The 27914-nt window shown below is 45.5% G+C and overlaps 2 protein-coding genes and 1 long non-coding RNA gene across 3 annotated transcripts in view; all 3 read right to left on the bottom strand.

Annotated features, from left to right (window-relative positions):
- Positions 1-9405: 9405 nt before the first annotated feature.
- On the bottom strand, positions 9406-13302 carry LOC138786665 (gastrula zinc finger protein XlCGF17.1-like). Its single transcript, XM_069963642.1, has 3 exons — positions 13297-13302; positions 10812-10868; positions 9406-10698 (listed from the first exon to the last, which is right to left on the bottom strand). Exons 1-3 carry the CDS (start codon positions 13300-13302, stop codon positions 10099-10101), a joined length of 663 nt encoding a protein of 220 aa, XP_069819743.1. The 3' UTR covers positions 9406-10098.
- Positions 13303-13532: 230 nt separating this feature from the next.
- The window catches only part of LOC138786664 (zinc finger protein 721-like), a 61919-nt gene continuing 47537 nt past the window's right edge, over positions 13533-27914 (bottom strand). Inside the window, exons 14-15 of the mRNA XM_069963640.1 lie at positions 18648-18834; positions 13533-14536 (exon numbers count right to left, since the gene is read on the bottom strand). Of these exons, the coding sequence (XP_069819741.1) occupies positions 13641-14536; positions 18648-18834 (1083 nt within the window). The 3' untranslated portion in view covers positions 13533-13640. The remainder of the gene's footprint in view (positions 14537-18647; positions 18835-27914) is intronic.
- Positions 19088-27805, bottom strand: LOC138786873 (uncharacterized). Its single transcript, XR_011362224.1, has 3 exons — positions 27587-27805; positions 20343-20458; positions 19088-19466 (listed from the first exon to the last, which is right to left on the bottom strand). It is a non-coding gene; the product is annotated as an uncharacterized lncRNA (long non-coding RNA).

Genomic DNA, 27914 nt, shown 5'->3' with positions numbered 1-27914 from the left:
GCAGCTGTCAAACATGACAGCTGCATCCGATTACCGGATGCAGCACTTCCCTGGTGTCTAGTGGAGGTCCCTGGCCGTTACTGCTGCCGGCCAGGGACCGCTCCAAGATGGCGCCATCCTCGGCTCGGCACTCGTTTGTTTTCCGCTTCAGCAGCCAGAAGCAAACGAGTGCCGATCTCATTGATCTTTGCTGTATAAGTATACAGCAAAGAACTCAATGAGAGATCAAAGTGTATATACTAGAAGTCCCCCAGGGGGAATAACCCTAACCCCAGGGGGGGAATAACCCTAACCCCAGGGGGGGAATAACCCTAACCCCAGGGGGGGAATAACCCTAACCCCAGGGGGGGAATAACCCTAACCCCAGGGGGGGAATAACCCTAACCCCAGGGGGGGAATAACCCTAACCCCAGGGGGGGAATAACCCTAACCCCAGGGGGGGAATAACCCTAACCCCAGGGGGGGAATAACCCTAACCCCAGGGTTAATAACCCTAACCCCAGGGGGGGAATAACCCTAACCCCAGGGGGGCTTCTAGTATATGTGTAAAAAAGTGTCATTATTAGTAAAAAGCCCCCTCCCCTAATAAAAGTCTGAATCACCCCCCTTTTCCCAGGTTATAAATAAAAGTAAATAAATAAACATGTTTGCTATCGCCGCGTGCGTAATCGCCCAAACTATTAATTAATCACATTCCTGATCTCGCACGGTAAACCGCTTCAGCGCAAAAAAAATCCCAAAGTGCAAAATTGCGCATTTTTGGTCGCATCAAATCCAGAAAAAATGTAATAAAAAGCGATCAAAAAGTCATATATGCGCAATCAAGGTACCGATAGAAAGAACATATCATGGCGCAAAAAATGACACCTGACACAGCCCCATAGACCAAAGGATAAAAGCGCTATAAGCCGGGAATGGAGCGATTTTAAGGGACGTATATTTGTTAATGATTTGAATTTTTTACCGGCCATCAGATACAATATAAGTTATACATGTTACATATCGTTGTAATCGTAACGACTTGAGGAACATGCACAACAAGTCAGTTTTACCCCAGGGCGAAAGGCGTAAATACACCATCCCCCCAAATAAAAGAAATGCGTTTTTGTTTTTTTTTCAATTTCACCACACTTTTAATTTTTTTTCTGGTTTCGCAGTGTACTTTATGCAAAAATTCAGCCTGTCAAAGTACAATTAGTGACGCAAAAAATAAGGGGTCATGTGGGTTTCAAGGTGGAAAAATGCAAGTGCTATGGCCTTTTAAACACAAGGAGGAAAAACCGAAAACGCAAAAACGAAAATTGGCCCCGTCCTTAAGGGGTTAAAGCACTGAAAGATCTTATGCTCTTTGCAAGAAAACTGGCTTTAAAAAAAAAATCTTTGAGAAAAAATGATATGCAAAATGGCTCTCAATAGCCGGACAACACCCTGCTCTGCACTGATGAGGGGCAAAACCCCCGAAACAGCTGTCTACAGATGGGAAATCTTTCCTTTTGGAGAGAGAGTTTGGCTTGGCATAAAATCCTCAATCAATGTTCTAAGGCTCCTTGACTGAGCGAGACTTGACTTGAAGGGACATCTCTTTGCTGAAGAGGTGTGAGAGCTATTTTGCATATCCTTTCTTCCCAGAATTCTCAGTGGAGCAGCAACGGTCTATAAGTCTCCACACGTCTTTACGACGGGCTCTCCTTAAGAAGAGTCACTCCCCCTTTGACCCAAAAAAATCTTTGAAAGGAAGGAGGATGGTGAGGAATCTGAATCTATACAAACGCTTATTGATCTACTGGAGGAACAAGAGACAGACCAGACAGGTAGGTTTCCTACTACTTTATTACAAAAGTCAATAAAATTTCCTCAGCTGTCACAATTTCCGGAAATCGACCGCTTTGTTAGGTCAGTAAAACAAGACTTTCAATCTATTCCTGAAACTAAAGAATATGATAACCTAACTCGGGAACAGCATGAGGCCCTAGAGGAAATGTAAGGATGTCGTATTCAAGGCATCTTATAAGGACGGCAATGGGGTGATATGGCCTACCACATTATATAAAAAAGAAATGTTTCTCCAACTCAGAATGCCCAAATACTGCAAAAAATTATTGTTTAATCCATAAACAAATACAAGGAAGAACTTTGGAATATCTTGGCGTCTTTACATGAACATGATCCTTGTTTCCTGTGATGTTGAATCCCTGTATCCATCCATAAGACATGAAAATGGGATCAAGGCCATAACTTACTTTCTAATATACAGTGCCCCCTGTATATAATGCTGCCACATGTGCCCCCTGTATATCATGCTGCCACATGTGTCCCCTGTATATCATGCTGCCACATGTGCCCCCTGTATATCATGCTGCCACATGTGCCCCCTGTATATCATGCTGTCACATGCTGTGCCCCCTGTATATAATGCTGCCACATGTGCCCCCTGTATATCATGCTGCCACATGTGCCCCCTGTATATAATGCTGCCACATGTGCCCCCTGTATATCATGCTGCCACATGTGCCCCCTGTATATCATGCTGCCACATGTGTCCCCTGTATATCATGCTGCCACATGTGCCCCCTGTATATCATGCTGCCACATGTGCCCCCTGTATATAATGCTGCCACATGTGCCCCCTGTATATCATGCTGCCACATGTGCCCCCTGTATATCATGCTGCCACATGTGCCCCCTGTATATCATGCTGCCACATGTGCCCCCTGTATATCATGCTGCCACATGTGCCCCCTGTATATCATGCTGCCACATGTGCCCCCTGTATATCATGCTGCCACATGTGCCCCCTGTATATCATGCTGCCACATGTGCCCCCTGTATATAATGCTGCCACATGTGCCCCCTGTATATAATGCTGCCACATGTGCCCCCTGTATATAATGCTGCCACATGTGCCCCCTGTATATAATGCTGCCACATGTGCCCCCTGTATATAATGCTGCCACATGTGCCCCCTGTATATAATGCTGCCACATGTGCCCCCTGTATATCATGCTGCCACATGTGCCCCCTGTATATCATGCTGCCACATGTGCCCCCTGTATATCATGCTGCCACATGTGCCCCCTGTATATCATGCTGCCACATGTGCCCCCTGTATATAATGCTGCCACATGTGCCCCCTGTATATCATGCTGCCACATGTGCCCCCTGTATATCATGCTGCCACATGTGCCCCCCTGTATATCATGCTGCCACATGTGCCCCCTGTATATCATGCTGCCACATGTGCCCCCTGTATATCATGCTGCCACATGTGCCCCCTGTATATCATGCTGCCACATGTGCCCCCTGTATATCATGCTGCCACATGTGCCCCCTGTATATCATGCTGCCACATGTGCCCCCTGTATATCATGCTGCCACATGTGCCCCCTGTATATCATGCTGCCACATGTGCCCCCTGTATATCATGCTGCCACATGTGCCCCCTGTATATAATGCTGCCACATGTGCCCCCTGTATATAATGCTGCCACATGTGCCCCCTGTATATCATGCTGCCACATGTGCCCCCTGTATATAATGCTGCCACATGTGCCCCCTGTATATAATGCTGCCACATGTGCCCCCTGTATATAATGCTGCCACATGTGCCCCCTGTATATCATGCTGCCACATGTGCCCCCTGTATATCATGCTGCCACATGTGCCCCCTGTATATCATGCTGCCACATGTGCCCCCTGTATATAATGCTGCCACATGTGCCCCCTGTATATCATGCTGCCACATGTGCCCCCTGTATATCATGCTGCCACATGTGTCCCCTGTATATCATGCTGCCACATGTGCCCCCTGTATATCATGCTGCCACATGTGCCCCCTGTATATAATGCTGCCACATGTGCCCCCTGTATATCATGCTGCCACATGTGCCCCCTGTATATCATGCTGCCACATGTGCCCCCTGTATATCATGCTGCCACATGTGCCCCCTGTATATCATGCTGCCACATGTGCCCCCTGTATATCATGCTGCCACATGTGCCCCCTGTATATCATGCTGCCACATGTGCCCCCTGTATATCATGCTGCCACATGTGCCCCCTGTATATCATGCTGCCACATGTGCCCCCTGTATATCATGCTGCCACATGTGCCCCCTGTATATCATGCTGCCACATGTGCCCCCTGTATATCATGCTGCCACATGTGCCCCCTGTATATCATGCTGCCACATGTGCCCCCTGTATATCATGCTGCCACATGTGCCCCCTGTATATCATGCTGCCACATGTGCCCCCTGTATATCATGCTGCCACATGTGTCCCCTGTATATCATGCTGCCACATGTGCCCCCTGTATATCATGCTGCCACATGTGTCCCCTGTATATCATGCTGCCACATGTGTCCCCTGTATATCATGCTGCCACATGTGTCCCCTGTATATCATGCTGCCACATGTGCCCCCTGTATATAATGCTGCCACATGTGCCCCCTGTATATCATGCTGCCACATGTGTCCCCTGTATATCATGCTGCCACATGTGCCCCCTGTATATAATGCTGCCACATGTGCCCCCTGTATATCATGCTGCCACATGTGCCCCCTGTATATCATGCTGCCACATGTGCCCCCTGTATATCATGCTGCCACATGTGCCCCCTGTATATCATGCTGCCACATGCTGTGCCCCCTGTATATCATGCTGCCACATGTGCCCCCTGTATATCATGCTGCCACATGTGCCCCCTGTATATCATGCTGCCACATGCTGTGCCCCCTGTATATCATGCTGCCACATGTGCCCCCTGTATATCATGCTGCCACATGTGCCCCCTGTATATCATGCTGCCACATGCTGTGCCCCCTGTATATCATGCTGCCACATGTGCCCCCTGTATATAATGCTGCCACATGTGCCCCCTGTATATCATGCTGCCACATGTGCCCCCTGTATATAATGCTGCCACATGTGCCCCCTGTATATCATGCTGCCACATGCTGTGCCCCCTGTATATCATGCTGCCACATGCTGTGCCCCAGGGGCGTAACTAGAAATGGCTGGGCCCCATAGCAAACTTTTGATTGGGGCCCCCCCGCCCCACCCCCTCTCGATCGACCACTATGCCATCAACACACCCAGCTCTACACAGGCTCTATACACCATATAAATTACAGTGCAGTTATATCAGGTGACTCACAGGGGACGTCTTCTCTGATCGGAGTTCTTCCCTTTTCATCTTCTTCTCCATCTGCTCTCGGCCATTATGAGAACTTCTCCGAGCCACGAATCCACAGAATCTGCCAGACAGACATATTAGGCTCCACACTCTGTCACCATCCTCATCTCTCTGTACTGCACATCTGTATTGTCCCCTTTACACCCTCATTTAGTGGGCAGGCTGACTCTATGTGATCCCATTTTAGTATATGGCCCTCCTCTCTGTCGCCCCTCCTTATAGATAGCTTCCTTATGTTGCCCCCCCCCCCCCGCTGTCCCCCTTATAGATGCCCCCCCATGTTGTCCCCTTATAGATGGTCCCCTATGTTGCCCCCCCTATAGATGGCCCCCTCTTCCCCTATATTGTCCCCTTATAGATGGCCCCCTCTCCCCCAATGTTGTACGTTTATATCCCCCTCTCCCCCTATGTTCTCCCCTTATAGATGGCCTGCTCTCCCCCTATGGTCCCCCCCCTTATAGATGCCCCCCTTCCTTATAGATGTCCCCCTCCCCCCCTTCCTTATAGATGGTCCCTCTCCCCCCCCCCTTCCTTATAGATGTCCCCCTCCCCCCTTCCTTATAGATGCCCCCTTCTCTTCTAGATGCCCCCTTCTCTTCTCCCCCCATTCCTTATAGATGCCCCCTTCTCCCCCCCCTTCCTTATAGATGGTCCCTCTCTCCCCCCCTTCCTTATAGATGCCCTCTCCCCCCCTTCCTTATAGATGTCCCCCTCCCCCCCCTCCCTTATAGATGCCCCCCTCCCCCCCTCCCTTATAGATGCCCCCCTCTCCCCCCTTCCTTATAGATGCCCCCCTCTCCCCCCTTCCTTATAGATGCCCCCCTCTCCCCCTCCCTTATAGATGCCCCCCTCCCCCCATCCCCTATAGATGCCCCCCTCTCCCCCCTTCCTTATAGATGCCCCCCTCTCCCCCCTTCCTTATAGATGCCCTCCTCTCCCCCCACCCTCCCTTATAGATGCCCCACTCTCCCCCCTCCCTTATAGATGCCCCCCTCCCCCCATCCCCTATAGATGCCCCCCTCCCCCCATCCCCTATAGATGCCCCCCTCTCCCCCCTTCCTTATAGATGCCCCCCTCTCCCCCCTTTCTTATAGATGCCCCCTCTCCCCCCACCCTCCCTTATAGATGCCCCACTCTCCCCCCTCCCTTATAGATGCCCCCCTCCCCCCATCCCCTATAGATGCCCCCCTCCCCCCATCCCCTATAGATGCCCCCCTCTCCCCCCTTCCTTATAGATGCCCCCCTCTCCCCCCTTTCTTATAGATGCCCCCTCTCCCCCCACCCTCCCTTATAGATGCCCCCCTCTCCCCCCCTTCCTTATAGATGCCCCCCTCTCCCCCCACCCTCCCTTATAGATGCCCCCCTCTCCCCCCTTCCTTATAGATGCCCCCCTCTCCCCCCACCCTCCCTTATAGATGTCCCCCTCTCCCCCCTTCCTTATAGATGCCCCCTTCTCCCCCCCTTCCTTATAGATGCCCCCTTCTCCCCCCCGTCCGAGGAAAGCAAGTTTAAAAAAAAGAAAAAAACTCACCTAACAACACGCTCCCCCGTCGAGCCTTTTTCCTGTCACCCCGTCTGATGCGCGGCTGCCGTCTGATGCCGCGTCCTAGCCCCGGCAGCGCGCGTATCATAGAGTTCTGTGTGGGCCTGTAGCCGCGACTTCCGGCACACGTCTCTGTGCCGGAAGTCGCGGCCGCAGCACAAGCCCACACAGAACTCTATGATACGCGCGCTGCCGGGGCTAGGACGCGGCATCAGACAGCAGCCGCGCATCAGACAGGGGGTGACAGGAGCGCTGTGGACCGGTCCCGTGCTCCTCCTGGCCCAGTGACTCCTTTTCCCTATGGTTGGGGAAAGGAGTCTCCGGGTCGGGAGGAGCACGGGACCGGCCCCCGGCTACAGCACCCGGGAGGCATGCTCAGCCGCCGGGTGCTGCAGGATATGTATGCTCCAGGGGCCCGCGTCACGGGCAGTACCATATGCAGTACCAGTCCACGTAAAATGCATCGCCGAGGAAAAGCATTTCCAGCCATCACATTAACAGGGAGTTTATTTTAATTTTTTATAATGTTATTTTGTACGGCCCTCAAACTATTTTGTAAAATTCCAAATGGCCCCCGACAGGAAAAAGGTTCCCCACCCCTGGTCTAGCATGACATCGGCACTGTTTTTAATATTTGTACTAATCAAGTCAATAATGACCTTTTCAGCACTTTACTATAACATTGTATATAGTATTATAGAAGTATATAATACCGTATTACTGCACATATGTTCTACGTTCTATTGCACATGTATATTGTCTTTTGCAGCATTTTGCACATCCTTTTAGTATGTATCTATGTATTATCTCTCCATGGGGAAATTGTGCTGACACCTAGTGGCTGTAAGCAGCATTGCCTTTCCAGTGTGATAGTGTTATGGACTATGTGTGGGCATAGCGGTACATTGTGCCAGTGATGAGTTTGATGTCGCTTTGCATCCGTACTGCTCCTGGAAGAAGAACCTGCTTGTTACGCATCATTATATGTCCAGACATCGGTATAGTTCAGTTTTGGCATTACAATGCGCCAGCTATGACGCATGCTCGTCCTCCATGCGGTATCAGCACACCACTGTAAGGGTCCTATTACATGGAGCGATTTTTAACGATTAACGACTAACAATAAACGATCGCAAACTGAAAAATTGCGGTACTTGAGCGAAGGAACGTGGAATTACAGCGAAGTTCAGATCCAGATCAACGACATACAAACGATTTTTCGATCGTTGCCTACGATTATGTTTTAAATTCGAAGGATATAACGATTTTTCACACGATAATCGTCCCGTGCAATAGGGCCCTAAGTAATTTATCTAATGATGAGGCTAAGAAATGGGAGCTATGAGCTGCGTATACACCAAGCGATAATTCGCCCAATCAATCGTTTAACGATTTTAAAGCAACAATTTGGTTTTTATAACGATCAGCATTTAGAGGAATAAATCGTTAGAAAAATGGTAAGAAAATTCGTAAGAAAAATCGTTATTGCGATCGTTTTTAAGATCGCTTAAGCCCATCTTTTACATGGGGTGAATCTTTGAAAGACTGTTTACACGAAACGATCTGCGAATTTTTTGCGGACGATGAACGACGATTTGTGAACATGTTGAAAGATCAAAATGAACGATTTTTTGCTCGTCGCTTGATCGTTTGCTGTGTTTACACGGAACGATTATCGCTCAAATGCGATAGTTATAGCGAAAATTTGCACGATAATCGTTCCATGTAAACGCAGCATTACGTGTGTCCATTATCACCTGATGAAGTGAGTGAAACGTGCGTCCGGAGGAGGGTAAGATATCGGTGAGGTTTCTGCGTAATTGTGTGTATATGGCTGTTTACAGGCCCATCAGATAGGGTCGTTTCTCCTGTGTGGGGGCCTCAAGCAGGTCCGCAACTCCTCTCCGACTCTCCCCTAGAGCTGCCATGATGTACCCTTATGTCGTGGGTTGTGAAGGGGATAAGGGAAAATTAACAAAAAAAAATACCAGAATTACGACTTGCTGTAGCACAATATAGGAATAAATATATAAGGATCAATAAAATCACCATAAATGCTGTTGATCATAGCCTCATATACACAGTGATAGGATAGCTATCAGTATATTACATTGTTCAAGTAAAAAAAGATCTTTTATCATCTGCAGATTGTGTTAAGTGGGCGGGGCTTCACTGCTACTGCACCACCTAGCCCCGCCTACAACACCACCATAGGCCCCATCCGTGACGTCATTGGCACTTAGGCCCTGCCCCCTCGCCGACCATTGGAACAGGCTGGCCTAAAGGCCCCACTCCTTCTAGGTTGACTCATACCAATGGTCTTCAAGGGGGCGGGGCCTACAGGGGCACTGTGGGCGAGGCTAAGTGGCGCCGTTGCCGTGAAGCCCGTCCCATTTAGCACAGTCTGCAGATGATAAAAGATCACTTTTTACTTGAACAAGCCCCATGACGTATGATATAAAATAAGATATGAAAACTGCTAAATTTACCCTTTACACCTGTGTAGAGAAGTCAGAATGCAAACGGGGTGACAGTGTCACTTTAAATAGAATAAATAATTCCAGTTTCTGCCATCTTTCTGCCCTTCATACCCCATAATGACAAAGAGAGAACAGAAAGGCAGAAATCTTTGAAATACTCTTTAATTTCTGAGTAAAACATTTCCCACATTCTGAACATGATAAGAGCATCTTGTGAGTTCTTTTTATGTTCACTAAGATACGATTTCCAAGTGAAACATTTCCCACATTCTCGGCATGTAAATGGCTTCTCCCTATGAGTTCACAAATGTTTAACAAGTTTTGATGGTCAGTAAAACATTTCCCACATACTGATGCCGTAGTCACACATTGATTTTAATTGCAGTTAGTAAATAAAAATAATAGAATGAAAAGACAGACGTCTCCTTCCCGATCCTCCATTACTTTACACTGTAATAAAAAACCTGAATGTGTGACCAAAGCCTCGGAGTGAACATGGCTTCTCTCCTTTACTGTTCAGTCAGAAGACATAAAATGGCTTCTCCCCTGTGTGAATTCTTATCCTTAAGAGTGAAACATTTGTGGTTGGCACATTGTCTCAGCGGTCAGCACATTGTCACAGTGGTCGGCACGGTGTCTCAGTGGTCGGCACTGTTCTCTTGCTGTGCTACGGCTCTGGGTTCCACATCTGCAAGGAGCTCGTAGGTTCAGTGTTTCATCCAAACCGCACACTGATAGGTTATGCTGGAATATAGACTGTGGTCTCGGTCATCTATTTTGAATATGTAAATCGTTTCCACCTTGTATGAACTATTAGATGTTTAACAAGTCTCGATTTCAGCATAAAGCATTTTCCACATACTGAACATAAAAATTGGCTTCTATACTTTGTGAGTTTTTTCATGTTTTTTAAGATATGATTTCTCAGCAAAACATTTCCCACATTCTAAACATGAAAACGGTTTATTTCCTGTGTGACGTCTCTGATGTTTAACCAGATTTGATTTCAAAATAAAACATTTTCCACAGTCTGAACATGAAAATTCCTTTTCCCCTGTGTGAGTTTTCTGATGTTTAACAAGACATGCTTTCTGAGTAAAGGATTTTTCACATTCTGAACATGAAAATGGCTTCTCCCCTGTGTGAATTTTTTGATGCTCAACGAGATGTGATTTTACTGTAAACCATTTCCCACATTCTAAGCATGAAAATGGCTTCTCCCCTGTGTGACGTCTCCGATGTACCACAAGATTTGATTTCAGAGTAAAACATTTCCCACATTCAGAACATGAATATGGCTTCTCCCCTGTGTGAATTTTTTGATGTTTAGCAAGATCTGATTTCTGAATAAAGCTTTTTCCGCATTCTGAACATGAAAATGGCCTCTCCCCTGTGTGCATTCGCAGATGTTTAACAAGAACTGATTTTGAAATAAAACTTTTCCCACATTCTGAACATGAATGTGGCCTCTTCTTATTTTGCTTAACAAAATGAGATGAATCAGAAGATGGGACTTGTATAAAACGATATAAAACAGCTGAGGGTATATATTGGATAATGGAAGGTTCTTCATATGTATCTTGTGTGATCTGACCATCTGCTGTAATATCTGGAGATATCTGATGTCCCTCTGATATCCGGGTACACTCATCTGCCAACAGAGAGGAGATTATTTATGAGTAATAACCTTACACATGTCTTATCTATATACTGGTGTCACAGCCCAGTTCTGTCTTATCTATATACTGGTGTCACAGCCTGGTTCTGCCTTATCTATATACTGGTGTCAGCAGCCTGGTCCTGTCTTATCTATATACTGGTGTCAGCAGCCTGGTCCTGTCTTATCTATATACTGGTGTCAGCAGCCCTGTCCTGTCTTATCTATATACTGGTGTCACAGCCTGGTCCTGTCTTATCTTTATACTGGTGTCACAGCCCGGTCCTGTCTTATCTATATACTGGTGTCACAGCCCAGTCCTGTCTTATCTATATACTGGTGTCACAGCCTGGTTCTGTCTTATCTATATACTGGTGTCACAGCCCGGTTCTGTCTTATCTATATACTGGTGTCACAGCCTGGTTCTGTCTTATCTATATACTGGTGGCAGCAGCCTGGTCCTGTCTTATCTATATATACCGATGTCACAGCCCAGTTCTGTCTTATCTATATACTGGTATCACAGCCCTGTCCTGTCTTATCTATATACTGGTGGCAGCAGCCTGGTCCTGTCTTATCTATATATACCGATGTCACAGCCCAGTTCTGTCTTATCTATATACTGGTATCACAGCCCTGTCCTGTCTTATCTATATACTGGTGTCACGGCCCGTTCGTATATATTAATGACCTTATTGAAAGATTACAGGGTAGAATTATTATATTTGGGATTGCAGTGATGTCTGTGGGAGTTGTATGATCTATATACATTGTAATTATGTTTTTATAGCTCCTCTTGTGTTCTCAGGCTCGGTCACATGACCGCTCTGCTTGTCAATTCTTTACTTCCTGTGATGTCACGTTCAATATCTGATCATGATCACAGGTGGGCTGGCTGGAATTCCGCATAGATTTTTGCCCTGCCCCTGTAGGCGGAACCAATATAGCTCAGTAGAAGCTGCAGCAGAAAGGGCAGCATGACATGGAGTAGAGCAGGCAGGGCTGATAGCTGCCTTGTTAGGAATTAGAGATGAGCGAACCTGGAGCATGCTGGAGTCTATCTGAACCCGAACTTTCGGCATTTGATTAGGGGTGGCTGCTGTAGTTGGATAAAGCCCTAAGGCTATGTGGAAATCATGGATATAGTCATTGGCTGTATCCATGTTTTCCAGACAACCTTAGGGCTTTATCGAAGTTCAGCAGCCCTCGCTAATCAAATACCAATACGTTCGGGTTCGGATCGACTCTAACCCGATTCGCTCATCTCTATTAGGAATCCAACACTACATGACAACAAGGCAACTACTGTGCTGCCCACAAGGTAGTTAGTTTATTGAAAAGTCCCGACAACCCCTTTAATAATATTCAGAGAAGGGGAATATATTACAGAGGGATCTGATAAGCTGGAGGCTGGGGCAGAGGGAGTTGATGAAGCCGGAGGCTGGGGCAGAGGAATGACAAATTAGGTTAATGTGGAAACCTGTAAAGTTATAAGCTATGCTGAGGCAACAAATGACTACATGCAAAGTAGTAACACACTGGGAAGGACCGGTGGGTATTGGTGGGCAGTAACCTCAGCGACCAGTGCCAGGCAGATGCTGCCAAGGTAAATAATATTCTAGGATGCATCTAAATAGTGATAAACATGACAAGAACACAGATCAGGTTGAATCACTTAAGTTTATTACTCTGAGAGAGACAAAATGGCACTAAACTTTATTCATCCAGATAACATGACATCAAACCCTCCCATTTTCAGCTTCTGGGAGGACATGGCGGCTGCTGTAAATAATATATTACACACTATGGTGACTAGATGTCTGGAGGTGGGAGGATGATCCAGGGATTTATTATCGAGGGCGTATCTGAAGTCAGGAAGGAATTATTCCCTAGTGTGCGGCAATTGTCATCTGCCATAGAGAATTTTTCTGGATCAACACAGTACAGAAATGATGATAAATCCTTGGAGACCTTAGAGATGTGAGACAGAGACATAACTGGATTTGTTGTGTAGTGTTTGTAATATGCTGGACTTTGTAGTGCCATCACTGTTGATGAGACAATGGCAGTGACAGTAGGATGATGGGAATGGTAAGTTCTGGTATGAGGTACACTTCATAATGTTGTCCTCTGAAGAGTTCTGATTGTTTCAAACTTCATACATGCTCTCGGGAACCTTCAGTGCAGCAGAGATGTGTTTGTCCCTTTCTCCAGATCTGTTCCTTTACACAGTCCTGTCTCTGAGCTCTACAGGCCGCTCTTTCCTCCTCATGGCTCGATGCTTGCTTTGATGCATTATCAGCTGTGACACTTATATAGACAGGATTTACCACCGGTAACTCCCATCAAGGTGCAGAAACATCTCCGATATGATCAGGGAAGCTGAATGTCATATGTTATAGCAACAGGGCTGAAGACTTACCTCCATGCAAAATTCCCTATATACAGTATGGGTATGCGCACACTGAGGATTACAGACGGAACCTCCATTGCGCAATCCTCAGCTTGCGCCCGTCTCCACCCGTGTCATAGACTCCATTCTATGCACGTGCGGATTCCTCCCTCCATTGAAAGAATGAGCTTGGGGGTTCCGTCTATAATCCTCAGTGTGCACATACCCTAATGGCAGAGACAATATTATATCCACACAGGAGACTGTTCTTAGTCAAGAAGCATAAAAAAATATCTTTATTAACTATTGGTAACAAGCTGAACATGTGGTATACGTAGATTGTCATATATCCTAGGCGTATGCTTAACCATTTATCATTTACTGCTATCCATCGACTTCTCTCTTTGGTGAATTTTTAGATGTTTCTTAAGTTTTGATTTCCGGGTAAAACATTTACCACATTCTGAACACGAAAATGGCTTCTCCCCTGTGTGGGTTCTTTGATGTTGCAAAACACACGCTGATGTTGTAAAACGTTTTCCACATTCTTTACATGAAAAGAGCTTCTCCCCTGTGTGAATTCTTTCATGGTCTTTTACATATGCCTTTTGAGTAAAACATTTCCCACATTCTGAACATGAAAATGGCTTTGCCCCTGTGTGACAGACTTGATGTTTAAAAAGACCTGATTTATAGATAAAACTTTTCCCACATTCAAGACATGGAAAAGGTTTCTCCCCTGTGTGAATTTTTATATGTTGACGAAGACTTGATTTCCGAGGAAAACATTTGCCGCATTCTGAACACAAAAATGGCTTATCCCCTGTGTGACATCTTTGATGATCATCAAGAAATGATTTTTGTGCAAAACATTTCCCACATTCAACACACACAAAGGGCTTCTCTCCTGTGTGAGTTTTTTCATGTCTATTAAGAGTTGATTTCAGAGTAAAACATTTCATGCATTTTGAACATGAATATGGCTTCTTTCCAATGTGAATTAGGTGATGCTGAAGAAAACCTGATTTATAAGCAAAACATTTCCCACATTCTGGACATAAAAATGGCTTCTTCTTATTTTGTTTTACAGCCTGTGATGGATCAGTAGATGGGACTTGTATAACAGGATGAGATGAGAGATCGTTGCTGTGAGGGTCTGGGGGTATATCTGGGGGAATAGAATGTTCTTCATATGTATCTTGTGTGATCTGACCATCTGCTGTAATATCTGGAGATATCTGATGTCCCTCTGATCTCCGGGTACACTCAGCTGCCAAGGATAAGAGATTGGATGTTACATCAGTAACCTTACAATGTCTGATATACAAAAGTGTTTGAGACCACCCTCCTCCTCCCCCCCCCCCCATCACTACCATCTCTTCTGCTCATAACACATCACCAGCAAAGACTTCACAACAAATCCCATAATCCCTCTGACTATAGTCCTGTATAGTATTACCGGGCTGTGATAGGGGACTATTACTGTATAAGGACTCAATGAGGAGGAGCCTTCATCCCCGGGGATATTCCCACCGTATCATCTACTCAGTATCCATGTTATCATTAGTTCAGCCCAGATGTGATGGCACTAAAGCTGTATATACAGCCCGCCATACTGTGTGTGTATTTATATATATATATATACACACATATATATATATATATATATACACACACACACACACACACACACACACTCACCGGCCACTTTATTAGGTACACCATGCTAGTAACGGGTTGGACCCCCTTTTGCCTTCAGAACTGCCTCAATTCTTGGTGGCATAGATACAACAAGGTGCTGGAAGCTTCCTCAGAGATTTTGGTCCATAGTGACATGATGGCATCACACAGTTGCCGCAGATCTGTCGGCTGCACATCCATGATGCCAATCTCCCGTTCCACCACATCCCAAAGATGCTCTATTGGATTGAGATCTGGTGACTGTGGAGGCCATTGGAGTACAGTGACCTCATTGTCATGTTCAAGCAGAAATCGAAACTCATCAGACCAGGCAACGTTTTTCCAATCTTCTACTGTCCAATTTCGATGAGCTTGTGCAAATTGTAGCCTCAGTTTCCTGTTCTTAGCTGAGCGGAGTGGCACCCGGTGTGGTCTTCTGCTGCTGTAGCCCATCTGCCTCAAAGTTGGCCGTACTGTGCGTTCAGAGATGCTCTTCTGCCTACCTTGGTTGTAACGGTTGGCTATTTGAGTCACTGTTGCCTTTCTATCAGCTCGAACCAGTCTGCCCATTCTCCTCTGACCTCTGGCATCAACAAGGCATTTCCGCCCACAGAACTGCCGCTCACTGGATGTTTTTTCTTTTTCGGACCATTCTCTGTAAACCCTAGAGAGGATTGTGCGTGAAAATCCCAGTAGATCAGCAGTTTCTGAAATACTCAGACCAGCCCTTCTGGCACCAACAACCATGCCATGTTCAAAGGCCTCAAATCACCTTTCTTCCCCATACTGATGCTCGGTTTGAACTGCAGGAGATTGTCTTGACCATGTCTACATGCCTAAATGCACTGAGTTGCCGCCATGTGATTGGCTGATTAGAAATTAAGTGGTAACATGCAGTTGGACAGGTGTACCTAATAAAGTGGCCGGTGTGTGTATGTATATATATATATTACATACATATACACACACACACACAGCCCAGCATACATACATACATACACACATAGCCCAGCGTACCATTATATTAGAGATGAGCAAAGCTAATTCATAGCTAACCAAATTCGCTAAACATGGCAGCTGCACGTGTTAGCTTACAATACTGTCACTGGGCAGGAGAAAAGGATTAACCATAATACCCTGTGCCCGTCCAATCAGCTGCAGCCCCTCTGTGATGTCAGCTCCTCCCCCTCTATATAAGGGGAGTGTTTTCCTCAAGGCGGGCAGTCTGTGTGTGTAGTGGAGGACAGAGCAGGTGGAAGCAGAAGAATAGAGAGACCAGGACAGAGGAGAGGAGGGGAGAGGAGGGTGGTTTGGGGGAAGATTTTAGTGAGAGCTGTGCAGCCAGTGTCCGGTATACAAATAAACTAGCTGCTGGGTACGGCCCGTGTCAGTGGCCAAGGTGGCACAGAAGGTGGTCCCAGTCCAAGAGAGATTGGCGGGAGTGGTGACTGGGTGTCCAGTTGCCAGCGCTGTCAGTAAGAGAGCTCCTCTTGAGCCTAGCAGAATCCTTAGACACTGGATGTGGAGGATCTGTTTAAGAAGTCTTCTGAGAGGGAAGAAGCAGCGGTTCAGACGGCCGTAGTTAACACAACCAAGCACAGTAAGGAGAGCCAGGCAGGGGGAGCTTGTAGCCAAAGTGCGGGATCATACTACATGGCTATGGTGGCACTGAGCTTGGGAGAGGGCAAATTTGTTCCCGATTATGAAGATGATGATGACGTCGAAGACCCAACCTGGGATGCACATCCACAAATGACGTCCTCGGCGCCATCATCAGAGGAGAAAGCTGTGTCCGTGCCACCAACCAATTCCGGGTCAGCAGGGAAAAGGGGTAGGAAAGAGCAGTAGCCAAAAGGCATTGGCGAGGCCCTGGCACCCAACGGGTACCACACGGCAGCAGCAGTCAAGAAGAAGCTTCCAGCGTGCCTACTCGGAAGAACCGCCCGCTGCCATCAGCTGGTGGCGGAAAAGACCATTTCATTATCTGTAACATATGTGACCAGAAATGGAGTCAAGGTTTAGGTCGAAACTCAGGCATCACTTCTATGCGTCAGCGTATGGAGCTCCACCACCCCACTGATTGGAAGAATCAGGACCCCCAGGCCACATGGCAGGCTCCATCCAAGTAAAGTTCTCAATAAAATATTCTACGTTAAGCAATGTGTTTGTGTCAACTCTGGCAAATGTGGCGAGGAATCCGGCCATGTGTGTCCCATTTCTCAGGATACACATGGTACTTGTGGTTTTTAAGATACCATAAGGGTCCTTAGAGTAATCCTGATAGTAATCCTGTGACGTTTTAATGGCTCCTGTTGGGATATATATCACAGAGAATGATGGCCTTGAAACATGATATAAGAAACTTCTAAAGCCGCTACCAGGGCCAGCCTTAGGGTATATGGCGCCCTGTGCAAAACTTTCTTTTGCCCCCCCCCTCCTTGATACCCCCTAATAGTCATAAGTATAGTGCAGTAGTATCAGTGCTGAGTACAGGCTGCTGCTGCTCAATATCTTATTTCCAGCACACGGAGGGATGGGGCTGCTGCTATCTGTCTGCCAGAGCGCCCCCTAGCTGGCCAGCAGTGTTGCGCCCTGTGCAGTTGCACAGGTCGCACACCCCAAAGGCCGGCCCTGGCCATTACCAGCAGCTATCTGTTGCTGAGCGGCAGGTTACACAGTCTTATTTATAGTGCATAGGGAATGGTTGCTTTTTGGCTTCTGCTGCCTAAAACCCTCAGTGAGTGCTCAGCTGTAATTCAGCCATCGTCCGTTCTCCAATTACGTCCATGAAGAAGAGGTAAGTAAGCACTGCTGATACACAAACGTCCACTGCTGTCCTGGAAGAAAACGTGATTTGATGCCGCTGGTCCACAAATATCCACTGCTGTCCTGGGAGATAATATTACCTCGCTGATCTCCACAAGGTCCACCTCTGTCCATGGCGGAAATTAAGTCGAGATTTATTTATTTTTAATTTGTCATTTGAAGATTTTTGACACCGTAATAAAAAGAACTATTGCAAAAATCGTAACTATAATCGTCCCAGTATTGTAGCTACTATAGTGTGGCTGTTTTATTGAAATTTGTTTGCATTAAATACGCAAATCTAAACGATTTTGACCCAGCCTCGAAAAAAAACGAATTTTCAGCTGCTTCACTCATGTTGACATTATGTATACAGATATATATATATATATATATATATATATATATATATATATTTTTATTTATTTTTTTATTTATTTTTTTTATATACAGCCCAGCATACCATTATATATACACACACAAATACACACACAGCCAAGCATACCATTAGCTTTCCCTACCTTCTGGCTGCACTGGTGAATCGTTGTGAAGTGTAAGAAATCTCTGCCCCTGAATCCTTCTCTTCTGAAGTCTCCACTAACACAACTGCCAATATGATGATACTGGATAGAGGATTCCTTCTCCCCGAGTGCATTATTTAACTTTTTGAAACCTTGATCTACTGTTTCTACAGTTTTAACCACTTATCTAGTAACACTAAATCATTCTCCATATTACTGACACCTCCAGGAATATCAGCCCTATTGTCTATTGTGTCATCGGTAACAGGAGGAACTGACAGGACACAGAGCTTATAATATCACACATAGAATAGTTACAGCCGGTGACTGAGGAGAATGTGTGAGTGTTCTCTGCATTTACTGGTCACTACTCACCTGGCTGGTTACCTGTAGTGATGTCCTCCTTATACTGCTCATCACTGCTGTCATCTGTCTCTTCTTCTTCTATTATCTTGTCCGTAGCATAAATGAAATTTAGATCCTTCCCTGTAGTGATGTTCTGCTTATACTGCTCATCACTGCCGTCATCTGTCTCTGGAGCATTAATATCGTTTCCATCTTCCTCCTGATTCATAAGATGTGAGAGAAATATTGTAAAAGTCATCAGACAGGAGGAGAAGTCAGGTGGGATGTACAGATCATAGGGAACATCTCCATCTACCTGATCCTGTGGGAGAAGAGGACGGGAACATCTCTCTGGTGCTGTTCTCTTACTGGATCTGACTGGAGGGAACACATACAGAGACTGAATTCATTCTTTCCATCCAGATAATACAGAGAGGAGGTGTGTATATAGTCCTGTCTATTACCTGCTGATGGGAGGGGCTGCTGATCCTCCAGCATCACATCCTTGTACTGATCCTTGTGTCCTTCTACATACTCCCACTCCTCCATGGAGAAATAGACCGCCACGTCCTGACACCTTATAGGAACCTGACACACACAATGGTCACACAGTCATCCCCCCCACCCCTCCAGTGGTGTTACTGTATAATGTCCCAGCATTCCCAGCAGCCACAGTCTCACCTCTCCACTCAGCAGCTCCACCATCTTGTTGGTGACTTCTAGGATCTTCTCTTCCTCCATTTCCTCATGTATCAGGGGCCCCGGGATTAGGCTCAGGGTTCTTCCCCATCCTTCACACACAGGGGCCCAACAGCGCCCACTAGAGGACTTCTTCACTACTATGTAATCCTGTGTATGGAGAGACACATTACTATCACTCCATCCATTCCCAGAATCCCTCACCTCTCCAGTCCTATCCATCTGTTATTCCATAGATAAGAATGATGTCATGATGACATCACTCCCAGAATCCCTCACCTCTCCAGTCCTATCCATCTGTTATTCCATAGATAATGATGTCATGACGACATCACTCCCAGAATCCCTCACCTCCCCAGTCCTATCCATCTGTTATTCCATAGATAAGAATGATGTCATGATGACATCACTCCCAGAATCCCTCACCTCTCCAGTCCTATCCATCTGTTATTCCATAGATAAGAATGATGTCATGATGACATCACTCCCAGAATCCCTCACCTCCCCAGTCCTATCCATCTGTTATTCCATAGATAAGAATGATGTCATGATGACATCACTCCCAGAATCCCTCACCTCCCCAGTCCTATCCATCTGTTATTCCACAAATAAGAATGACGTCATGATGACATCACTCCCAGAATCCCTCACCTCCCCAGTCCTATCCATCTGTTATTCCATAGATAAGAATGATGTCATGATGACATCACTCCCAGAATCCCTCACCTCTCCAGTCCTATCCATCTGTTATTCCATAGATAAGAATGATGTCATGATGACATCACTCCCAGAATCCCTCACCTCCCCAGTCCTATCCATCTGTTATTCCATAGATAAGAATGATGTCATGATGACATCACTCCCAGAATCCCTCACCTCCCCAGTCCTATCCATCTGTTATTCCATAGATAAGAATGATGTCATGATGACATCACTCCCAGAATCCCTCACCTCCCCAGTCCTATCCATCTGTTATTCCATAGATAAGAATGATGTCATGATGACATCACTCCCAGAATCCCTCACCTCTCCAGTAAGCCGGAAGAGTATCTCTATAGTGAGGGTTATTAGCGTCTCCGCCATCTTGTCTCTGTTTCTCTCCATGGTTGCAGGATCAGTCAGGAAATAACCAACAAGGGATCCTAAACAGAGAAGTGAGAAGCCATTGTGAAAACATTACACAATATACCTCATAACATGTGACATATATATTTCTGTATCTGTATATTAGTGTAGAGAATGTATTATGGGATATTAGGGGCAGAGAACAGTGGATAATGGTAAATCCCTCCCACTACTCTGACATCATCAGCCAGTGATAGCGGCCGCGGTGTACGGGCTGTGGCTGCCATACGGGGTCCAGGTGAGAGCTGTACGGCTTCATTCACACCTGGGGAGTACCATCTTAACATAACACACAACTAAGGGAGCCCTATATGTCTATTCCCTAATAATATATATATACACATACATATAACCAAAGTATGAGCGAAACAGCGCTGTGTGTGTATGTATATAATATATATAATCATACCTCCCAACTTTTGCTGGGAGGAAAGAGGGACATTCACGGCCCCATATCCACATCACCTTCTACCATTATATAGTAAATAATAGCATCATCCCCACACCTTCACCATATTGGATTAATATTTTCATTTGCACCATTGTTGTTCCATTGTGCCTATATGATCGTTGGCATCAGCTGGTCCTTGTCTTTATTTTTGTGCGTTTACACAGAGATTTATCTGACCGATTTCTGAAGCCAAAGCCAGGAATGGATGTGAGAAGAGGTGAAATCTCAGTCTTTCCTTTATGACCTGTTCTCGGTTTATAGTCTGTTCTTGGCTTTGGCTCAATGAGGCCCTAACCTAAAGTGCAAACCTGGGCTGAAAGGATTGTGATTTCCGCCTCACAATCTCACAGTCCATACAGCCAGACATACAGATAAATACAATACATCCAATATAACGAGGGTGGGTGGGTGGGATCTTGAAAAGTGCTGTGTCCCCCTGGTCTGGTTACCTGTCCTTTTATACTCTTACCACCCCACCCCCTCTACCACCTAGCTCAGCTCACTACCTCCCCCAGGTATTCCCTCCGCATACTAATCACCCCTTTGTCTCTACACAAAGGCCATACCTGTTCCCCCCTCCCCCACCCTCTGACGGGGGCGATCTTGGCTTCTTAGCTTACCTGTAACCAAACTACTGCCACCATTACACTCAGACTTCAAACTAACGAAACCCCACTAACCTTGTCGTGGTTGCAGAGACCCCCCTTATGGCTCCTCGCTGGGAGGCCCCTTTATCCCCAACTCGTCACACTTCATCCGTCTTTGTGACAGCAGCTCCTGATCCTGGCTGATGTGCAGACTGATAGCAGCAGCAGAGGCTCCTCCAGCACCAGAGCTGCCTTGTATCCTATCAGTGTGTGCTCCTCCTCCTGCCTGTGCCGGACTCCAGTCCCTTCCTCCATTACTATGCTCAGTCTATACCCCAGTCTGGGGCATAGTGGTGGGGGTGATATATATCCACATTTGCTGCTATATATCACCTCCACCACTATGCCCCAGTGTACATATATATCCACATGTGCTGCCATATATGCCCTATACTGCCATATACCACACTATACTGTTAAATAGTGTGGAGTGGCAGGCTGCCATGCTGTGCTGACTAGTTAGTAATGAAGCGCACAGCTTGTCTGAATCCAGCCCTCAGCCTCTCTGCGCTGGAACTTGTAGTACAACAATTTTAGCTTAAATATTATGCCTGGTTCTTTATAAAGTAAGAGTCTTATGAGGTTCTGCAGCAGCTGAGGTGTATGATGAGGCTGTGCAGCAGCTGAGGTGTATGATGAGGTTCTGCAGCAGCTGAGGTGTATGATGAGGTTCTGCAGCAGCTGAGGTGTAGTGTGATGAGGTTCTGCAGCAGCTGAGGTGTATGATGAGGCTGTGCAGCAGCTGAGGTGTATGATGAGGTTCTGCAGCAGCTGAGGTGTATGATGAGGTTCTGCAGCAGCTGAGGTGTATGATTAGGTTCTGCAGCAGCTGAGGTGTAGTGTGATGAGGTTCTGCAGCAGCTGAGGTGTAGTGAGGTTCTGCAGCAGCTGAGGTGTAGTGAGGTTCTGCAGCAGCTGAGGTGTAGTATGATGAGGTTCTGCAGCAGCTGAGGTGTAGTGTGATGAGGTTCTGCAGCAGCTGAGGTGTAGTGTGATGAGGTTCTGCAGCAGCTGAGGTGTAGTGTGATGAGGTTCTGCAGCAGCTGAGGTGTAGTGAGGTTCTGCAGCAGCTGAGGTGTAGTATGATGAGGTTCTGCAGCAGCTGAGGTGTAGTGTGATGAGGTTCTGCAGCAGCTGAGGTGTAGTGAGGTTCTGCAGCAGCTGAGGTGTAGTGAGGTTCTGCAGCAGCTGAGGTGTAGTATGATGAGGTTCTGCAGCAGCTGAGGTGTAGTATGATGAGGTTCTGCAGCAGCTGAGGTGTAGTGTGATGAGGTTCTGCAGCAGCTGAGGTGTAGTGTGATACATAAAAACATCAAAAATAAATTGCCCGTTAAAAACTAACGACGTCCACAGAATAAGCTCAGACCATTACTAATAAACTATGGAATATACCGGAACCGGGAAGAGAAGAAGCAAGTGCTGGAGCCGCACTCACCGGAGGACTTCAGGTAGGCAAAGAGGAATATATATATACCCAATAAATTGTTTTTGTACACATGTGAATCAATTGCTGATTATTGTACACCTATCACGTTTGTTTGATTTGCTATATATATACTATGAATGTTTCACTAGACACGCTTGAAAAAGGTCATGTGATATCACCGAAACGTTGCGTCTTGGAGTCTTGCACTTATGACTTGAATAAACCACAGTTCACTTTTACGTCAATCCTGTGTGCTGCGGAGTTTCTGCTTATATATAAAGACGGTCTGAAGTCAGGACCCCGACCGCTGGCACCTACATCTTTGCTAAAGCTGTGCTGCTCATTTTCTACTGGATGGACAGGAGATAGATAGATGATAGATAGATAGATAGATAGATAGGAGATAGATAGATAGATGGAAGATAGATAGATAGATAGGAGATAGATAGGGGATAGATAGATAGATAGATAGGAGATAGATAGATAGGAGATAGATAGATAGATAGATAGGAGATAGATAGATAGGAGATAGATAGATAGATAGATAGATAGATAGATAGGAGATAGATAGATAGGAGATAGATAGGAGATAGATAGATAGATAGATAGATAGATAGGAGATAGATAGATAGATAGATAGATAGATAGATAGGAGATAGATGATAGATAGGAGATAGATAGATAGATAGATAGATAGATAGGAGATAGATAGGAGATAGATAGATAGATAGATAGATAGATAGGAGATAGATAGGAGATAGATAGATAGATAGGAGATAGATAGATAGGAGATAGATAGATAGGAGATAGATAGATAGATAGATAGATAGATAGATAGATAGATAGGAGATAGATAGATAGATAGATAGATAGATAGGAGATAGATGATAGATAGGAGATAGATAGATAGATAGATAGATAGATAGGAGATAGATAGGAGATAGATAGATAGATAGATAGATAGGAGATAGATAGGAGATAGATAGATAGATAGGAGATAGATAGATAGGAGATAGACCTATCTATCTATCTCCTATCTATCTATCTATCTCCTATCTATCTCCTATCTATCTATCTATCTATCTATCTATCTATCTCCTATCTATCTCCTATCTATCTATCTATCTATCTATCTATCTATCTATCTCCTATCTATCATCTATCTCCTATCTATCTATCTATCTATCTATCTATCTCCTATCTATCTATCTATCTATCTATCTATCTATCTATCTCCTATCTATCTCCTATCTATCTATCTCCTATCTATCTATCTATCTATCTATCTATCTATCTATCTATCTATCTATCTATCTATCTCCTATCTATCTATCTCCTATCTATCTATCTATCTATCTCCTATCTATCTATCTCCTATCTATCTATCTATCTATCTATCCCCTATCTATCTCCTATCTATCTATCTATCTTCCATCTGGGGAAACTCTTCAACAACATCCTGAACCAGAGAATCCTCAGCTTCCTCACCCAGCACAATATCCTCAGCAAAAGCCAAGCAGGGTTCATGCCGAACCACCGCACCACGGACCATGTCTATACCCTGCACCGCCTCATCCAGAGCCACGTCCACAACACAAAGAAAGGAAAAATATACGCCTGTTTTGTGGACTTCAAAAAGGCTTTCGATTCGGTGTGGCACCCAGGATTGCTTCTAAAATTGCTGGAGAGTGGAATAGGGGGAAAGACCTATGATGTTATCAAAAGTTCCTACACTGGGAACCAATGCTGCGTGAAGGTAAATGGGAAGAGAACGGCTTATTTCCAGCAGAGCCGAGGAGTCAGGCAGGGCTGCTGCCTCAGCCCAACACTCTTCAACATTTATATCAATGAGCTAGCAGTAGCCCTGGAGTCCTCCCCAACACCAGGTCTCACCCTCCATGACACCGAGGTGAAATTCCTTCTGTATGCGGATGACCTTCTCCTCCTATCATCATCTGAGAAAGGTCTCCAAGACCAGCTAGCCATCCTGGAGAAGTTCAGCACCACATGGGCTCTACCCATCAACCTCAAAAAGACCAACACTGTGGTGTTCCAGAGAAGGAAAACAAAGTCAGCCGGGTCCCCTACCTTCACGCTACACAACCAGCCCCTTACAGCCACCAGCAGCTACACCTACCTGGGCCTGATAATAGAACAGACGGGGAGCTTCAAATCTGCCATCGAGATGCTGAGAGACAAAGCCTGCAAAACCTTCTACACCATCAGAAGACAATTCTACCACCTTAAACCACCTGTCAGGGTTTGGCTTAAAATCTTTGACTCCATTATTGCACCAATTCTCCTGTATGGCAGCGAGGTCTGGGGTCCTCACACATACCCCGACTGGTCAAAATGGGATTCCAGCCCAACGGAAATCTTCCATTTGGAGTTCTGTAAGCATCTCCTCCAGGTCCATCGGAGCACCTCTAACTGTGCCTGTAGAGCAGAGCTGGGCAGATTCCCCCTACACCTAACTATCCAGAAGAGGGCGCTGTCATTCTGGGGTCACCTACATGGTAGTAGTGAAGGTTCCTATCACCATAAAGCCTTGCTACACCAAGGGGCCCCAGGCAAAGCAGAGCCCCAAAACATACCCTCTGGAACCCAGCCCAACCAGACAATCCCACCATACCAGCTCACAAAAGCCGGGATCAGGAACACAATAACCAGGAGACAAGAAGACTACGTCCAAGAATGGAGAGAGGAGGTCAGGGCATCCCAGAAGCTGGCCGTGTACCAGAGCCTGCAGAGGGAGTATAGACTGGCCCCATATCTGGAGGAGCTTCCCAACCCCAGAGACCGGAAGATCCTGAGCCGCTACAGACTGAGCGCCCACAACCTGGCCATTGAAACTGGGCGGCACCGACAGAGCTACATCCCCAGGGAGAGCAGACTGTGCCAGCAGTGCGACCAGGAGGCCGTGGAGGATGAGGCCCACTTCCTGCTACACTGCTCTAAATACTCAGCAGTGAGGGACACTTACTTCAGGAGACTCTCCAACCTCCTCCCAGGCTTCTCCACCATGGAGGAGGAAGAGAAACTACCCATCCTGCTGGGAGAAGAAAAGACCACAGCTACTATAGTGGCACAATACGTCACTACCTGCCATAGACTGAGAGGAGCGTGATACGTCATGGACTCCGATACCCCAACCCCGATAGGTCATGGACTCCAATACCCCGACCCTGAATGTATTCCCCCCCCCCACCATCATGATACATCATGAACCCCTGTACACCGACCCCGGGTGAATCCCATTTCCTCAACTCCCTATTCTCCCCATGCTTTGGCAATGCTAATGTGTAACTTGGACCTGCCAATAAAGCTTTTTTGATTTGATTTGATTTGATTTGATTTGATTTGATAGATAGATAGATAATAGATAGATAGATAGGAGATAGATAGATAGGAGATAGATGATAGATAGGAGATAGATAGATAGATGATAGATAGGAGATAGATAGATAGGAGATAGATAGATAGATAGATAGATAGATAGATAGATAGATAGATAGGAGATAGATAGATAGATAGATAGATAGGAGAGATAGATAGATAGATAGATAGGAGATGGATAGATAGATAGGAGATAGATAGATAGATAGATAGATAGGAGATAGATAGATAGGAGATAGATGATAGATAGATAGATAGATAGGAGATAGATAGATAGATAGGAGATAGATAGATAGATAGGAGATAGATAGATAGGAGATAGATAGATAGATAGATAGATAGATAGATAGGAGATAGATAGATGATAGATAGGTAGATAGATAGATAGATGATAGACAGATAGATAGATGATAGATAGGAGATAGATAGATAGATAGATAGATAGATAGATAGATAGATAGATAGATAGATAGATAGGAGATAGATAGATGATAGACAGATAGATAGATGATAGATAGGAGATAGATAGATAGATAGGAGATAGATAGATAGATAGACAGATAGATAGATGATAGATAGGAGATAGATAGATAGGAGATAGATAGATGATAGATAGGAGATAGATAGATGATAGATAGGAGATAGATAGATAGATAGATAGGAGATAGATAGATAGATAGATAGGAGATAGATAGATGATAGATAGGAGATAGATAGATAGATAGGAGATAGATAGATGATAGACAGATAGATAGATGATAGATAGGAGATAGATAGATAGATAGGAGATAGATAGATAGATAGATAGATAGGAGATAGATAGATAGATAGATAGATAGGAGATAGATAGATAGGAGATAGATAGATAGATAGATAGATAGATAGATAGATAGGAGATAGATAGATGATAGACAGATAGATAGATGATAGATAGATAGATAGATAGATAGATAGGAGATAGATAGATAGGAGATAGATAGATAGATAGATAGATAGATAGATAGATAGATAGATAGGAGATAGATAGATGATAGATAGATAGATAGATAGATAGATAGATAGGAGATAGATAGATAGATAGATAGGAGATAGATAGATGATAGATAGGAGATAGATAGATGATAGATAGGTAGATAGTGCAGAGAATATATATACACATAGAGAGAAGACAGTGCCTAATAACCATATTACTCTCCTCACGGAAAGAGTCATTATTGTATATTACCGAATGACAATGCACTGCTTGCTTCTCCAGGCCCGACACCTGCTTTATTTCCTTCCTGTGAGGAGAATGGCGCCCTGGGAGATCCCCGATTATATAAGCCTGATGTCCACCTGCTGAGCTGTACGGGAGGGGAGATGCTATTGCCAAGGGAATCGCTCTACCCTTAATGACGTCACGCTCATGTGTGGGAGGAGCTTAATTTATCCCGGCCTTTCTTACCAGAAGTGAGAAAGCAGCTGGTCTAGGCGTGTGCTTCCAGGACCTGCCATGATGTCACAGTCATGTGATCAGTCACATGGAGGAGGAGGAGTCACATGATCAGGGGCTG

This window comes from Dendropsophus ebraccatus, chromosome 3 (genome assembly GCF_027789765.1).
Source record: "Dendropsophus ebraccatus isolate aDenEbr1 chromosome 3, aDenEbr1.pat, whole genome shotgun sequence".
NCBI classification, from domain to species: Eukaryota; Metazoa; Chordata; class Amphibia; order Anura; family Hylidae; genus Dendropsophus; species Dendropsophus ebraccatus.
Note: the sequence above shows the minus strand (reverse complement) of the source record. Positions and strands in the feature narration are given on the sequence as shown.